Genomic DNA, 15857 nt, shown 5'->3' on the forward strand with positions numbered 1-15857 from the left:
CAAGGGTACACAAAACTAGTCTGAACAGAAAATAAAATTTAAAAAAAAAGATTTAAAAAACCCCCATATTAATAAAATAATCGAGAAGAGCTGTTTTGCACTCTGAGATTTCAGATGCAGGGGGTCGGTGTGTCACCAAAACTCAGGAATAAAAGAAAACTCCTTAACACCAATTTAGCATTAAGAAGCAGGCATTTCCTTTTATTGCAGCACTGGGTCTCAGGAGGATAGTTCCTCTAATCAGGCACACCTAAAGCTGGTTCTCTTGTCATATTTATACACAAATATTACAAAGATTACAAAGTGGTGCTGTTGTCCGAAAAGCAGATTCGTTGCCTGGTGTGCAGTAAGTCAATTTTCACACACAGAGGAGAGATATTGCTTTTTATTCAGGCCTGGGTGCTTGGTGGATTTCCACAAATCAAGCACACCTAACGCCAGGTCTCTTGTCGTATTTATACGCAAAAGTTACAAATTAGTACACTCTCAGTTACAATGATTGGTTCATATTTCTTTGCCTAGTATGCAAACTAGAACACGTGCTCAGTTCTTTTCTCTGCCTTTATCTTTTGGGTAGGTGGTACAATTTGGGTAGGGGGTTTATGGGTCAGTGGTCGTGGAGACACTGGCCCAAATCACCTTTCCCCTAGTTTCTCAATACTTCTGGCATTTCCAAATGGTTCTTCAGGATCTGTTGATCAGACTAACAATTTCTTCTACCTCTTAACAATAATGTCTTAATTGATACATTGTTTGGGTGAATATTAAATAACATAATGGTAGAATTGTGACCAGCAGGTCGAGGGAGGTGATCCTGACCCTCTACTCCGCTCTTGTGAGACCCCACCTGGAGTACTGCATCCAGCTCTGGGGGCCCCAGTACAGGAGAGACATGGACCTGTTGGAGTGAGTCCAGAGGAGGGCCACGAAGATGATCAGAGGGCTGGAGCACCTCTCCTATGAGGACAGGCTGAGAGAGTTGGGATTGTTCAGCCTGGAGAAGAGAAGGCTCCGGGGAGCTTTCCAGTACCTGAAGGCAGCCTACAGGAAAGATGGGGAGGGACTGTTTATCAGGGAGTGTAGTGACAGGACAAGGGGTAATGGGTTTAAGCTGAAGGAGGGTCGATTTAGATTAGATGTTAGAAAGAAATTCTTTACTGTGAGAGTGGTGAGGCACTGGAACAGGCTGCCCAGAGAGGTTGTGGAGGCCCCCTCCCTGGAAGTGTTTAAGACCAGGTTGGATGAGGCTTTGGGCAACGTGGTCTAGTGGAGGGTGTCCCTGCCTGTGGCAGGGGGGTTGGAACTAGATGATCTTTAAGGTCCCTTCCAACCCAAACCATTCTATGATTCTATGAACTGTACAATAGCCATCCTTAGCAGTACCTAGCAACTATTTGCAAAATTATCTGTGACATTCTTAACTATGGAACTATGAAGAACTATCTGTAACTTCTTAGCTACAGAATCATTATTAACTTTTAAATTCGATGCAAGATATCAATTCCCCCCTTTGAGACTTGTATAGCTTAAAGCATTTTTAAGTCTCACTCTAATCCGTTATACTTCCCTGGCCTACAGAGGGGTATGCACTGGATAAGGCAACAAGTAATGATAATCACAATTAGAAACAACAAAATGAATACAAACAATTGTTTCAACCAACTTAAATTGGGAAGCCATGAAGTCAACCAAGAGAGATCCAATCCTTCTTGTTCTGTAAACTTAGAAGCCAACTCTCTCAACTGTTGGACTTTCTTTTCTATCAATAATGAATTGTCAGAAAGATTGAAACAACACATCCCTTCAGTATATATCCTTTACCAAGGCACAAGTAATTCTCTATTCATGCCCAAGCATCGCATTTTGAGGTACAATTTACAAAGGTAGCCAGAAAAGTTCCTTGTATTTTAACTTTCAGCATTCCTTTTTCCTTGTTTCTAGTTGTCCTTCCCATACTATACAATTGGTGATAAGTCAGATTAGCATCAAAACTCTTAAACATTGTATAGTTCCTTAATAACTCCAAAGGGGTTGGAACTCCTATTAAACAGGAACTATGCATTTCTCCTACCGAATTCCCTGCATCCAAACAGAAGGAGAACATGTCGGTTACTTCTTTGGCTAATAGCTCCCAAATGTTTCTATTCCAATCCCATTTTGTTCAACACAATAGATACTATTCCTAATCTAATTGAATAAATGATTCAGCATAATTCATCAAATGCGACTCAGTCTCAATTTCAAAGGTTCCTTTTGTATGGATGTCCACAGATGAGGAGGTGTCTTCTTTATCCTAGCATAGTGGATCCACGATTCGACACCCTTAAGCTTCACTGCAGTATTTGTGGTTAGGAGCACCTGGTAGGGTCCTCTCCACCTTTCCACGAGTGGTTGGTCTTTCCACATCCATAGGTCTCTGGGCCTGAAGGTATATACTGGTGAATCCAAAGGCACAGGAGCTTTAACCTGGATGTATCTGTGGAGAGAGTTAATGACCTTGCTCAAAAATATTAAATAATCACTTAAAATTTGTTCTCCCTTCAGGTGCATCTGGCTATCTTTCCCTGTCAAATTTGCAACATAAGGCTTTCCATATAATATTTCAAATGGACTAACTTTCTCTTTTGTTCTAGGTGTTATTCTAATTCTAAGTAGTGCCAATGGCAAAACCTCAGTCCATTTCATTTGTGTTTCCTGACATAATTTCCTAATGTGCTGTTTAATTGTTTGATTTATTCTCTCTACCTTTCCACTAGACTGTGGTCTCCATGGAGTATGCAAATCGCATTTAATTTGCAAAAATTTAGAAACTTCCTGAATGATTTCTGCTATAAAATGGGATCCTCTATCTGATGAAAAACCTTCGGGGACTCCAAATCTAGGTATTATTTCTTTTAGAAGTATTTTTACTACTTCCCTGGCTTTGTTGGTGCGACACGGAAAGGCTTCTGGTCAGCTCAAAAAGGTATCAATAATTACCAATAAATATTTATACCCCTTACATTTTGGTAACTCCGAAAAATCAATTTGCCAGTGATTCCCAGGCATAGAGCCTCTTTTTACCTCTCCTGGTAAGGGCCTTTTCTGAACTTTAGGATTATTTCTCAAACAAATCTCACATCCTTGTGTGATATCTTTGGTGATTTTCAACATATTGATGCCTATTGCATATGTTTTCACCATTTCCACTAAGGCTTCAGCTCCCATATGAGTAGTACCATGAGTTCATTTCATGAGTTCCCTCATTACTTGAGGGGTAACTATACATTGTCCATCTGGAGTTTTCCACCATCCTTTGGGGGTCTTTATACACTTTAGAAAGTCAGCCAGTTTATCTTCTTTCCCTGTATATTCAGGAACATTAATGTTAAAAGTTCTTTCAGGGACTAAGGCTGCTATGTTTGTGAATAGAGCAGTTCTTTTCGCAGTCTCATTAGCCTTTTGATTTCCTTTGATTATATCCTTCTGTCCAGATTGATGCATTCAGCAATGTATCACTGCCACTTCCTTCGGTCTGTTGACTGCTTTGAGCAATCTTCCTTGTTGTATTTTATAGGGTTTCCTTGTGATGATAATAATCTTCTCTCCTTCCAGATTGCACCATGTGCATGTATTATTCTAAAGGCATATTTTGGATTGGCTCGCTTTCCTTCTGACATCTCTAAGGCTTGGGTTAATGCAATTAACTCGGCCTTCTGAGCAGAAATGTTCACTGGCAGTGGTTGTGCCTCTATCTCTTTTTCCAGAGCAATGACAGCATATCCAGCTTTCCACTCCCCCTTGATGACAAAACTGCTCCCGTCAGTGAACAGTTCCCAATCAGGATCTCGTAAGGGGATGTCTTTCAGGTTTCTAACACTGCTGCAACAGCATGCAGCACATAAACAGGGATTTTCTGTCCCAAAGTCCTGAATGACTTGCACCTTTTTCCGTGACACTCTATATCCTGCTAGCCCCAAAAAGTTCAATAGACTTATGGTTGCTTTTTATATTCTTCAGCCATGTCTGCACCCAGCAGTATATCATCTACATACTGTAACAAAACAAGGTAACATTAGCTTTCTTACCTTGCCACTGTTCCGGTTCCTTTGCAAGTACATTACCAAAAATCGTGGGGCTGTTCTTGAATCCTTGGGGAAGCATTGTTCAGCATAGCTGCATTTTCCAACCTGTCGTGGGACTTTCCCATTCAAAGGCCAACAACTTCTGGCTTTGTTCTTCTAAGGGAATGCAGAAGAAAGCATCCTTTAAATCTAATACTGTAAAAATAAAAATTGGAGTCAATTATGGTCCACTACTATTTGATTGATAGTTCTCAAATTTTGTACCAATCTTTATTCCTGTGCTTAACTAGTCCATATTTGAATAGGTTCCAGTCCAACACGAGCTTCCAATTTCATAGGATACTGTTTTCATCTTAGCTCCTGGCTTCAATTCTATTTTTATCGGTTCAGTCAATTTAGCTTTTCCAGGTTGCTCGGTTGCCCATACAAAAGGGATCACAGCATCCTCTAATTCGGAAAGAGAGTTGGCTGGCATCTCTTCTTCTCCAGTTTCTGTTGCCTTCATTGATTCCTGTAACACGTATATTTGTGCTTCCCAAGCGTTATTTTGTGGAATATGAAATCTGATTTTATTTCTATTTGCGCCCATAGTTTGTTTAACAAATCCCTTTCCATTAGAGGCATAGGACATTCTGGCATATATATAAAAAATCACGTACCAACATTTTATTACCAATTTTGTATTTAATCAGTTGAAAGAAAGGTCTAACCTCTCATTTTCCTGTTGCACCAACTACAGCCATGGAATATTTACCCATAGGTCCCTTAAGGCTATTTAATGCAGAATAGGTTGTCCCCGTGTCAACTAAAAATTTAACTATATCAGTCCCCAGCTTAACAGCAACCAGGCGTTTGGCTGGGGATTCCACTTTCTCAACCCCCACTCCTCATCAATCCGAGTCCTCATTGACAAAATTAGCTGTTGGTATTGCTTAATCATTAATCTCCCTGTACCTGAATTCAGGTTCCAATATGGCTCCTGAGTTGGCATACACCGATCAGGGTCATCCCTATCATTTTACCTTTTTTTTTTTTCCCCCTCGCCTTTTCTATAACCATTCTTTTTCTTCTGGTGTAAATAAGTTATTCAACAATCAACAATCATTTTAAAAGACATGTTATTACATATTATCAGGGTTATCTCAATATGACCCTGCAGATTCTTTCCAATTCATCAGATCCGACATTGTAAATGGTACTTTTACATACACTAGTAAACTATCCGGACCTACTGCCTGGCAAAGGGGGGGACCTGAATTACAGGATGTCGTTGTGCCCGAGTTCTCCCTGCTACTGCCTCCCTCTCCATTCTTAACACTTTCTTTACCTGGAGCTACTAACATCTGAATATCTTCCTCCTCCTCTCCCAGCTTCAGGCACCTTTTTCCAATACTGTAAGCAGAACAACACCTCAGTGCCTTCTTCATATCTTTCATCATCATCATTACATTTAAATCAGAAACCAACAAATTACATTGTTTTCATGTTCCATGATAATTTCTTAATGAGAAAAATAAATCAACATACCATATTTCATCCCATTTATCCAACCTTCTACAAAATAATATCAATTGCAAAATGTATTATAATTTAAGGATCCTTTTTCTGGCCATTTTACCTCATCCTCCAATTTATACTTTGGCCACCATTGAGTACAATACTCTGTAAGTTTCTTTTTGTTAGGGGATCTCCTCCAAATTTGCCCCAATGTTTTAAAATACAACCTGGTGGGGAACAAGGAGTTATTACAGACTGTTGGGTGCCCATATTTTTCTTTCCCAAAAAGAACATTCTAAACCACAATGCCATATACTCCAGTCGTCACTGTCCAAACGTATATGACTAATTCCCTTACAACAACCAGTACATTTTAAACCAGATGTACATGACCCCTTATGTATGCATACAGTAACCTTAAACCAAGATTTCATATACTCCAGTCGTCACTGTCCAAGCGTGTATGACCATTTCCCTTATGAGGGCAAATAACAACCCAACGAGCAATATCTCTTATAGCAAGCGTTGCACCGTTGTATCACTTACCCGCTCTGGTTGGGGAGAATACTCGCGGAGTCCCCAATCAAAGGGTCGGTGCACGCTGGAGTCCGGAGAGCAGTTTCTCCCCACAGGCAGCCAGCAAGTCAATCCGGGCAAGGCATCACGGCAGTCCCATCACAGCAGTCCCACCTGGGTCACCAAAAAATGCTGTCTGAAAAGCGAATTTGTTGCCCGTTGTGCAATAAGCCAATTCTCACACACAGAGGAGAGATATTGCTTTTAATTCAGGCCTGGGTGCTCGGTGGATTTCCACAAATCAAGTGCACACCTAACCCTAGTTCTCTTGTCATATTTATACACAAAAGTTACAAATTAGTACACTCCCAGTTACAATGATTGGTTCATATTTCTTTGCCTAGTATGCAAACTAGAATGCATGCTCTGTTCCTTTCTCCGCCTTTATCTTTTGGGTAGGTGGTATAATTTGGGTAGGGGGCTTATGGGTCGGTGGTCGTGGGGACCCTGGCCCAAGTTACCTTTCCTCTAGTTTCTCAATACTTGGGTCTTGGTAATTGCTCGCTATATGCGTCAGGAAGATAAGGATGCTCCTGGAGGCAATTAGTGTCCTCCCTTTCTGAAAAGTATGTACATAAGGGCCTTGAAGTGTCTTGTAGCTCCTCCTTTTTATCATGATGTGTAGCAGGTGCTCATTCTAAGAATCGTTAGCCTTCTACCTAAAGTGACAATGAATAGTTTCTTATCACGTACAATACAAGTAGGCCTTCTTTACAGGCCTATCTTTTTGGCTACAGGTGGGTGTTTCCTGTGTGTGGCTGGGGTTTTCTTGAGATCAAACCCAGAGCTCGGCAGGCCCGGGACAGCCACCCACGTTGCCTCAGGGCAGCCCAGGAGCGAGCCTTCCCCAGCCCCGCGTCCCATCATCACAGTCCCTTTGTTACCGGAAAGCAGCAAAATAATTCACTCTCTAAGACTTATTTTGAAGTTTTAGAAAGCAGGCATTCTTTATTGCAGCACTGGGTGCACGGGGGATAACTCCACCTCATGTGCACACCCAAAAGACAAAACTAGCAAGTATTTATACTGTGTTAATATACATATTCATTATATTTCCGAGTAGTGCTTATCACATTCATGGATTTTTCCAGGAACTTGTTAGCATATGCTAATGTCTTTCACGCATGTTTGTTGGCACCTCCGGGTGGTCATGGGGGGTCTTCAGACTCAGTCCTGGTATCACATATACCTTATCCCTCAAGGCTGGTTTTGTGATTACCTTGTAACTTTCTTATCTTTGTGCATCTGTTCTTCCAAGGCCAAGCTGTTTAAAATGAGATTGTTCCAGAGCTTCTTACCTTACAACTAATTATTTTCTAAGTTACAATGGTTTCCCTTTTGTTTGGTTACATCTATTGAGCAATGGCTCTAATTGCTTGAATTGATCTTAATATTTCAATATTCACAGGTATCAATGTAACAGAGTTTTATTAACAGTCTGAGGGCTGGGCATCAACAACTGGCAACTGTGTGGATAATGGTTAAAACACTTGCCACAAACAACAACAAGTACAACCGACAACTAGGCAAATTTATCTTGCAAAGGCAACAACCAGTTTTATAACACATAAGTTTCTTAAGAGGAAAGGAAAAGAAGAGAAGGACAGAAGAAAGAGAAGAAGAGAGGATAGAACAGTTATCACCACCCTTGGATCCCGTGATGTCGTCTCAGGAATAGCATCTTGGTCCACAGGCCTTGGTCTTAGTCCACAGGTGGTGGGTCAACAACAGCGTGGCACATGTGCTAGCCTTTATTCTGTTCTGCCCCTCAGGGACCACCCTCGGGGTGGTAACATGCAGATGTTTTGCACCTGCGCAGTCCATTATTCTGGAAGGTTCAAGGGTTCACATCTGCACAGTTTGATATTCCAGAGAGTTCTGAAATTGGGTTGGGGGGCTCCTCCAGGGTCCCAGGTGTCCAGCGCATGCCCAAAGCAGCCGCTGCAAAGTTACCAGAGGTAGGGGGAGGCAGCTCACCGCCCCACCTCCACAGCGCCTGTGCCGCCCCCCACACCTCCGCAGTGCCCGCGGCAACCAGGAGTTGTTTGGGACAAAGCAGGGTACCAGTGGCTCTTCAGCAGTCTTTGACACCACCCCGTGAGACAAAACAGGGTATTTGTGGCCTTTCAACAGTCTCTGACACACGCATGCACAGGTACATGCAGCACAGTGAAACATCTCGTCACCTCCTCCTACGGAACTCCTCTTCCTCCACATCACTCTCTGTCACAGAGCCCTCCACAACAGTCTCATTGCTGTCGCTATCGCTCTCCCTGCCGCCCTGCCGCTACCTCGCTCCACTCCGTTCCCCTCCCCCGGTTGCTGCCAACAGTCGTCTGTCCACCCATCTTGTGGAGGCCTGCGCCCTTTGCACTTTGCTCCCTCTTGAGTGGTACCTGCCACCAGGGATTAGGGAGAGTGGGAGAGGAGAGCTCGTCCACAACAAGTGTTGCCTCTCGGATATGGGTAAGATTGGAGTGGCTCACTGGTAGAAGTTAAAGGCAGCTCTCCCTTTGGTGCCATTGGGATTAGTCTCCTTCAGCACAACTGGCATCAGCCTGCTTGGGGTGGTGATGCCATCCCCCCACACCTTCATCAGGAGTTCCTGCCTCCTCGCTAGCATTGGGCTCCTGGTTCTGGCCCTGTTGCACACATTGTCCAGCAGGGCCATGAAGCACTGAACATACTCATACTGATCCATGTATCATCTAAAATTTTAACCCTTTTCCTTATTTGTGTACTTCCATGGCCACATTTAAGCAGCTAACTTCATCTGTTGTCCTGAGCACAATGATTGGATCGTGTGTTCAAGAGTAGGAATGTGTTTGAGAGAATCAAATTATTAGTTGCCAATATTTTCACAGTATTTGCAATAGCACTCTTGTATGTAACCCTGCGATCATCTGTTAATAACAGCAATGTTTTCCTCAGACAATTCTTCCTCAGCTTTGCTTCCCATCTCTGCAGCAGTGGGGACAATGCTGCTCCCATGGCCTCTGTCAGTGTGAAGCTGGGCTGCGGGCAGGCCACAGGGAGAGCTATAGATATGAACATTTTTGATTGCAAAAAGCATTATGCCATATACTTGCATATTCCATCACAGAAGATAAAAAAATCAAACCACTGGTACAGAAAGTGTGGAAATCAGAGCAAGATACTTGTTAAAGAAAATCTACCAGACGTGAGTTACCCTAGGTTTGCTTTATTGCAGTGCTGGATGCACGGGGGAAATGGCTCCACCAAACGTGCATGCCAGGTGATCACCAACACACAGGTTATGTAGGATCAAAATATACATATTCATTATTTTTCCGAGAAAAGGCAGTCCTATGATAATCATTTCTTGGAATCCATTTCCATATTCTCCTCCCCATCATGCATGCTCAGTGATTTGAGTTGGTGGTCCTCAGGGGTCTCTGGTGGTCGTCAGTGGTCTCACACCCGTGTTCGCTGGATGACCCTCTTCTTGCAGGCATGCGCAGTATCCTTGCTGTGGATACGCTTGTCCATAACAACTTACTTCATAAGATTAATATTCCCGGGCCTATTGTCCGGTTGGGTAGGGACTGTACAAGGAACGTAGCAGCATTGTACATTGCCATGGTCAGTTAGCTTCTGTCCTGGTTTCAGCTGAGAGGATTGATTTTTCTTCATAGTAGCTAGTGTGGGGATACGTTTCGGATTTGTGCTGGAGACAGCATTGATAATATAGAGATGTTTTTGTTCTATGGACTTATTGTTGAGCAGCGTTTACACAGAGTCGAGGCCTTTTCTGCTTCTTGCACTGCCCTGCCAGCGGGATGGCTGGGGGTGCACAAGAAGTTGGGAGGAGACACAGACAGGACAGGTGACCCCAGCTGACCAAAGGGATATTCCATACCATATGACGTCATGCTCAGTTTATAAGGAGCTTGGGGGAAGAGAGAGGGGGGGCAGCGGCGTTCGGAGCAATGGCGTTTGTCTTCCCAAGTAACCATTACGCATGACGGAGCCCTGCTTTCCTGGAGATGGCTGAACACCTGCCTGCCCATGGGAAGTGGTGAATGAATTCCTTGCTTTGCTTTGCTTGTGCGTGCAGCTTTTGCTTTCCCTATTAAACTGTCTTTATCTCAACCCACGAGTTTTCTCACTTTAACTCTTCCAATTCTCTTCCCCATCCCGATGGGGAGGGAGTGAACGAGCGGCTGCGTGGTACTCAGCTGCCGGCTGGGGTAAAACCATGACAGTCCTTTTTGGCGCCCAACGTGGGGCTCAAAGGGTTCGAGATAATGACAGATTTGATTGGCATGTGCTACGTTGAATTTATAGCTGCTATTAGCTATTTAGTATTAGCTGTTTAGCTATTAATTGGCAGGCTCCTGTGCTTGCCATGGGGCTTGCTTGCCTTACTGTCTATTAGAGTCTAGTGCTTGTTAGTGGCTGTTTTCTGCTTTCGCTGCTCGCTGTACTGCTGTACTTCTTATCATCTTACCGTGCTGTGCCTGGGAACATTTTGATAACAGCAATGGTGATGCGCCTGGGCTGGCAGATGGCCAGGGCATCGCTGCTGTTTTTGTGCTGCTGTACTGGACAGGCTGGAACTCCTGTGTGCACTCGAGTCGAAGGGACTGTGACCTGTGGATGATTCCACGTCGGAGCAGGACACCCCAAAGTGTCTGTGGCTGTGGTTGCATCTGTACCACAGCAGGTATATCTCGAAGTGTCTGGGGCCGTGGTTGCGTCTGTGCCACAGCAGGTATATCTCGAAGTGTCTGGGGCCGTGGTTGCGTCTGTGCGGCAGCAGGTATACCTCTGGAAGGACTGTGAGCCAAGGATAAGTCCACGCTGGAGAAGGTACACCTCGGAGCATCTGTGGCAAGGATAAGTCCATGCTACAGCAGGTACACCTTGAAGCATCAGTGGCTGTGCATGGGGTCATGCTGGAACATTTCAAAGTGTGTGGCCATGGACGCGCCCATGATAGGGCAGGTTTATTTCTGAGAGGACTGAAGCGACTGTGACTGTGGGCAAGGCCACGCTGGAGCAAGTGCATCTATGAAGGCATTGTGGCCCATGGAGAAGGCCATGCTGGAACAGGTGCACCTCGAAGTGACTGTGGCTGTGGATAAGTCTATGCCACAGCAGGTGTACCCCTGGAGAGACTGTGGCTCATGGATAAGGCTCCACTTGGAGCAGGTACACCCCTAAGGGACTGCAGTCTGAGGATAAGTCCAAGCCGGAGCAGGGGCAAGGGGAGGTGTTCATTGCAATGGTAAACTTGATGGTCTGACTCGAAAGGACCAGGGGTGGAGATTGTAATGGAAATACCTTTAAATTGTTGTAACCCATGATTTGAGTTGCATGTTACAGGAATTACTGTAGCAGAAATCACCTGAACCAATGGAGAACAAGCCTTACAGGAGGCAGCGCAAGTGCAGCAGTGGACCTGACCTGAGCTGGTTTTGGTGCCCAGTAACTCCACGTCAACCACCTCTCCTGTCCTGAGTGACCACCATGGTGGATGGAGCCCAAGGTTGTGGACCAAGTGAACCCAATGGACATTTTGTGGACATTTATGGACATTTTAAAAGGGTGGTCCAGAGACTAAGGGAATGATATCAGCATATTATATCAAGGGATGAGAAGGGTGGTGGTGCTTAATGAGGATGTATTGAATTGTGTGGGACCTGAGCATGACGTAAATAGTATGGAATAAGGGGTGGATAATGTCCTGGTTTCAGCTGAGAGGATTGATTTTTCTTCATAGTAGCTAGTGTGGGGATACGTTTCGGATTTGTGCTGGAGACAGCATTGATAATATAGAGATGTTTTTGTTCTATGGACTTATTGTTGAGCAGTGTTTACACGGGGCCAAGGCCTTTTCTGCTTCTTGCACTGCCCTGCCAGCGGGATGGCTGGGGGTGCACAAGAAGTTGGGAGGAGACACAGACAGGACAGGTGACCCCAACTGACCAAAGGGATATTCCATACCGTATGACGTCATGCTCAGTTTATAAGGAGCTTGGGGGAAGAGAGAGGGGGGGCGGCGGCGTTCGGAGCAATGGCGTTTGTCTTCCCAAGTAACCATTACGCGTGACAGAGCCCTGCTTTCCTGGAGATGGCTGAACACCTGCCTGCCCATGGGAAGTGGTGAATGAATTCCTTGCTTTGCTTTGCTTGTGCGTGCAGCTTTTGCTTTCCCTATTAAACTGTCTTTATCTCAACCCACGAGTTTTCTCACTTTCACTCTTCTGATTCTCTCCCCCATCCCGATGGGGAGGGAGTGAACGAGCGGCTGCGTGGTACTCAGCTGCCGGCTGGGGTAAAACCACGACAGCTTCATTACCTATTACCTTGATTAGAAACCCCTTTCCCACGATTATAGGCTTTAAAACAGTTCTAGGCCTTAAGCAGCTTTCTAGTAAATGTAAGTTTTCTTATAGCTAAGCTTCTATATTTTTTACAATACTAAAGGTCATCTTAAATTATGTATCAATCAATTATACATCATTGTTGCAACTGTGTACGAATTGCTATTTTGCTTTTAGTCATATCCATATGCAATTATAGCAATTGCTGTGCATATTATCAGATTACTCCAGAAATTTTGTTGGTAATATTTTACTTTTTTCAGGTAATAAAGGTGAGATACTCAAGAAAACAAACGTGTTAAGAAAGAAGCTAGCAGGGAAGATGGATACACAGTAGTAAGTTATCAGGATTTATATGCATCCCATTGAAGATGAGAATGAAAAGTGTATTTACATGTTAAATGACTGAGGTGGCATGAGTGATTTCATCATTGACAACTACTTTGGGTGGAGTTCTTAGGAAACTTTTCATCAGGTATCCTGTTTTGAGAATCACATTAACACTTCACAGTACAGTACCATGTGGAGCTACTTGAAATATTTCTAAATTAAATTATGCATGCAAGAAGCAGTTTTGGAAAAGCTGGAGTGTAAATCATCTGCAGCATAATCCTTGCAGATTATATTTTGTTTGTATTTAAACATGTTAGCCTGGAATTGCTCAGACCTGTCAAACACAAAATGGCCACACAAAACTGGAACAATGTATTGCAACCAAGAATAGTATGTCACACCTGAGTCAGAGTGGGCAATGCCTGCCCAAAGAGACTAGGGAGCCCCCTGTGCTTCACAAGCAAAGAAAAATTGAGCATGCATAGCTATATCACAGAAAGTATTTCCTCTTTGGCCGAAAGCCACAAATGTAAGTATATTGCATTTTTTTCTGAATGTCAGGGAGCACCACTGCTTTCCACAAGCAAGAGAGCTGTGAATTATCATGGTATTTCTTAACACGTTGGTAAAGTGCATCCAGGCAGTACCACAAGCACACAGCGTGGGTTAGCATCAGTGTGAGCTGTAGGTGCACCACGACAGTAAGAGGTTACAAACGGCACCTCACCCGCTTGCTTTGCCCGGAAGGATACGGGCACCAACCTGCGAACAGGAGACGAGGCAGAGCGGGATTCCTGTAGGCAGCAAGAGGGAGTCTGAGCGCCAGATGCGCGGCTCAGAGCAGCCGACCTGTCAATCGATCAGCATATGTAAATAAGCCTCATCCTGCCGCCCAATCAAGAAATAAGAAGAGGGGAGCGCGGTAGCCCATTGGTGGGTAGTTTATGGCGAGATGGTGTGTTCTCTGCTCCTGATCGAGTTTCGAGCTGTATGGCGTTCACCGAGTGGTTGCTTCGGTGACGGCTGGGCACGTTGGGCCCTCGCTATTGGCTGCGCGATCGGGTGATGGTGGCGGCTGGCGTGTTGTGCCCCCGGGTGTCCTTGCTCAGAGAGGAGCGGTTAGCCGCAGTCCGCAGCGCGGCGGGAAAGAGGAAGGTGTATCCTGTGTGCGGCAGTGCAAGTGCCAGGGTGGTGAGCAGGGAATGGCGGGGCAAGGGAGGGCATGAGGGCCATGTTTGGGTCAGGCGCGGTGCGGACAGTCTGCCGTTTCGACACGGGTCCTCCGTGGCCGGGAGATGGGTTGCGGCTCTGGGCCCCGAGCGGCTCCTCGGAGATCGGCTCCGGTTGATAACGGTAGCGGGCACTGTCGCCATCGTTGCCCTCAGGGAGTGACGTGCGGCCCCGCGTCCCGGCCCGTCTTACCTCCTGCCCTTAGTGGCGGGCGGGCGGGGAAGGCCAGAGTCGCTGTCTCGGTGCCTTCTTGATGTCGGAGAGCGCGGCCCTGCAGCCCACCCCGCGGGGCCGAGCTGTCCGTGGCACCTGCCATACGCAGCGCCCATGGGCGGGCTGCCGTTGCGCGGGCCTCACCAGCTCTCCGCCCGGCAACGCGCGGTAGCTCTGCGGCTGTAGGGGGAAACTCAGCCTTCCCCGTGCCCCCCTCCCTCCCCTCTGGCCTCTGTGCCGGCTTCTAGTGGGCTGCAGGCGGCCCAGCCTAGGTCACACTGGAGGGCTGTGCCCCCAGCCTTTCGCAAGGGGTTTGAGGGGCTACAGCGATGGGCCTGTGTGAGTGTGGTTTCCATTTTTAAAAACAAAACCGGCTACCTGACAGTTTGACACGGTCTGTGTGGTGTCATATGCTTTTCAGGCGAGCTCTGCACAGGTTTTTGGTCAGCTATTTTTGCCACTCAATTCCTTTATAATACTGTAGATATTGCTGAGTCAGCCAACAAGAGATGGGAAATTTGTGCTGATCTAATAGATGGTGTTGCAGAGGATTGCTCTGAGGTTAGTGAGAGCTGACAAATCTTGGGTATTTAAGCTGAATAGTCATACAGTTGGGTGGCAGATTAATGCTCTGGTTAAGTTTTTGAAGGGGTTGCAGCTGGGGTTTTTTTTGTTTGTATTTTGTTTTGATTCCCATAATAGATTCCTTTATGTAATAGTCTCCTGGAAATTTTTGATTGAAAATGAAGGCAAGCAGGAAATGAATAAGATTTATAAAGCATCCTTTTTGAACTAGCATTTTGAAATTTAACAAAATTATATTAATGATAAAATTCAGCTTTAAATACAAAGTTATATATTGCTAATTTTGAGCTATAAGTCAGTGTAGTTATAAAAATATTTTAAAGAGAATTAGGAATATGAGCTGATAATATGTATTGAATTTTTCTTTTTACAGCACTCAGTGCAGAATCAGTGCATGAAATCATCAATGTTTTCTAGAAATGCCAATTGCATAGCAAAAAAAAAAAAAGATGCACTTCAGGCAGGTTAAATAAATGCAAAGGCTTTAAAGAACCCTTTTAGATTAGGAGTTACTGCTACTCAGTTAACCCCAAAATCAGCAGTGAGGCATCCTGTATTTCATAACAGCAGTTAATTATAAAACATTGGCTAATAATAGAATAGATTCATAGAATTATTAAGGTTGGAAAAGACCTCTAAGGTCATCAAGTCCAACCGTCAACCCAACACCACCATGTCTACTAAACCATGTCCCGAAGTGCCACATCTACACGTTTTTTGAACACCTCCAGGGATGGTGACTCCACCACCTCTCTGGGCAGCCTGTTCCAATGCCTGACCACTCTTCTGGTGAAGAAATTTTTCCTAATATCCAATCTAAACCTCCCCTTGACGCAACCTGAGGCCATTTCCTCCTGTCCTTTTGCTAGTTACTTGGGAGAAGAGACCAACGCCCACCTGGCTACAACCTCCTTTCAGGTAGTTGTAGAGAGCGATAAGGTCTCCCCTCAGCCTCCTCTTCTCCAGGCTTAAACAACCCCAGTTCCCTCAGCCGCTCCTCATAAGACTT

General features: G+C 44.9%; 2 protein-coding genes across 4 annotated transcripts in view; one reads left to right on the plus strand and one right to left on the minus strand.

Annotated features, from left to right (window-relative positions):
- Positions 1 to 8838, minus strand: part of LOC104632877 (glucosaminyl (N-acetyl) transferase 4) — a 60789-nt gene extending 51951 nt beyond the window's left edge. The window contains 1 exon segment of the mRNA XM_075739196.1: positions 8624 to 8838. Within this exon segment, the coding sequence (XP_075595311.1) occupies positions 8624 to 8838 (215 nt within the window).
- Positions 8839 to 13825: 4987 nt separating this feature from the next.
- LOC142599156 (3-hydroxy-3-methylglutaryl-coenzyme A reductase-like) overlaps positions 13826 to 15857 on the plus strand; it is a 695832-nt gene continuing 693800 nt past the window's right edge. Inside the window, exon 1 of one of the 3 annotated variants that reach the window (XM_075738898.1) lies at positions 13826 to 13975. The gene's annotated coding sequence lies outside the window, so the exon portion shown is untranslated. Of the gene's footprint in view, positions 14012 to 15857 lie in introns of all 3 variants that reach the window. The other 2 variants (XM_075738895.1, XM_075738896.1) reach the window with 2 other exon arrangements.

The sequence above is a fragment of the Balearica regulorum genome, chromosome W (genome assembly GCF_011004875.1).
Source record: "Balearica regulorum gibbericeps isolate bBalReg1 chromosome W, bBalReg1.pri, whole genome shotgun sequence".
Classification (NCBI taxonomy): Eukaryota; Metazoa; Chordata; class Aves; order Gruiformes; family Gruidae; genus Balearica; species Balearica regulorum.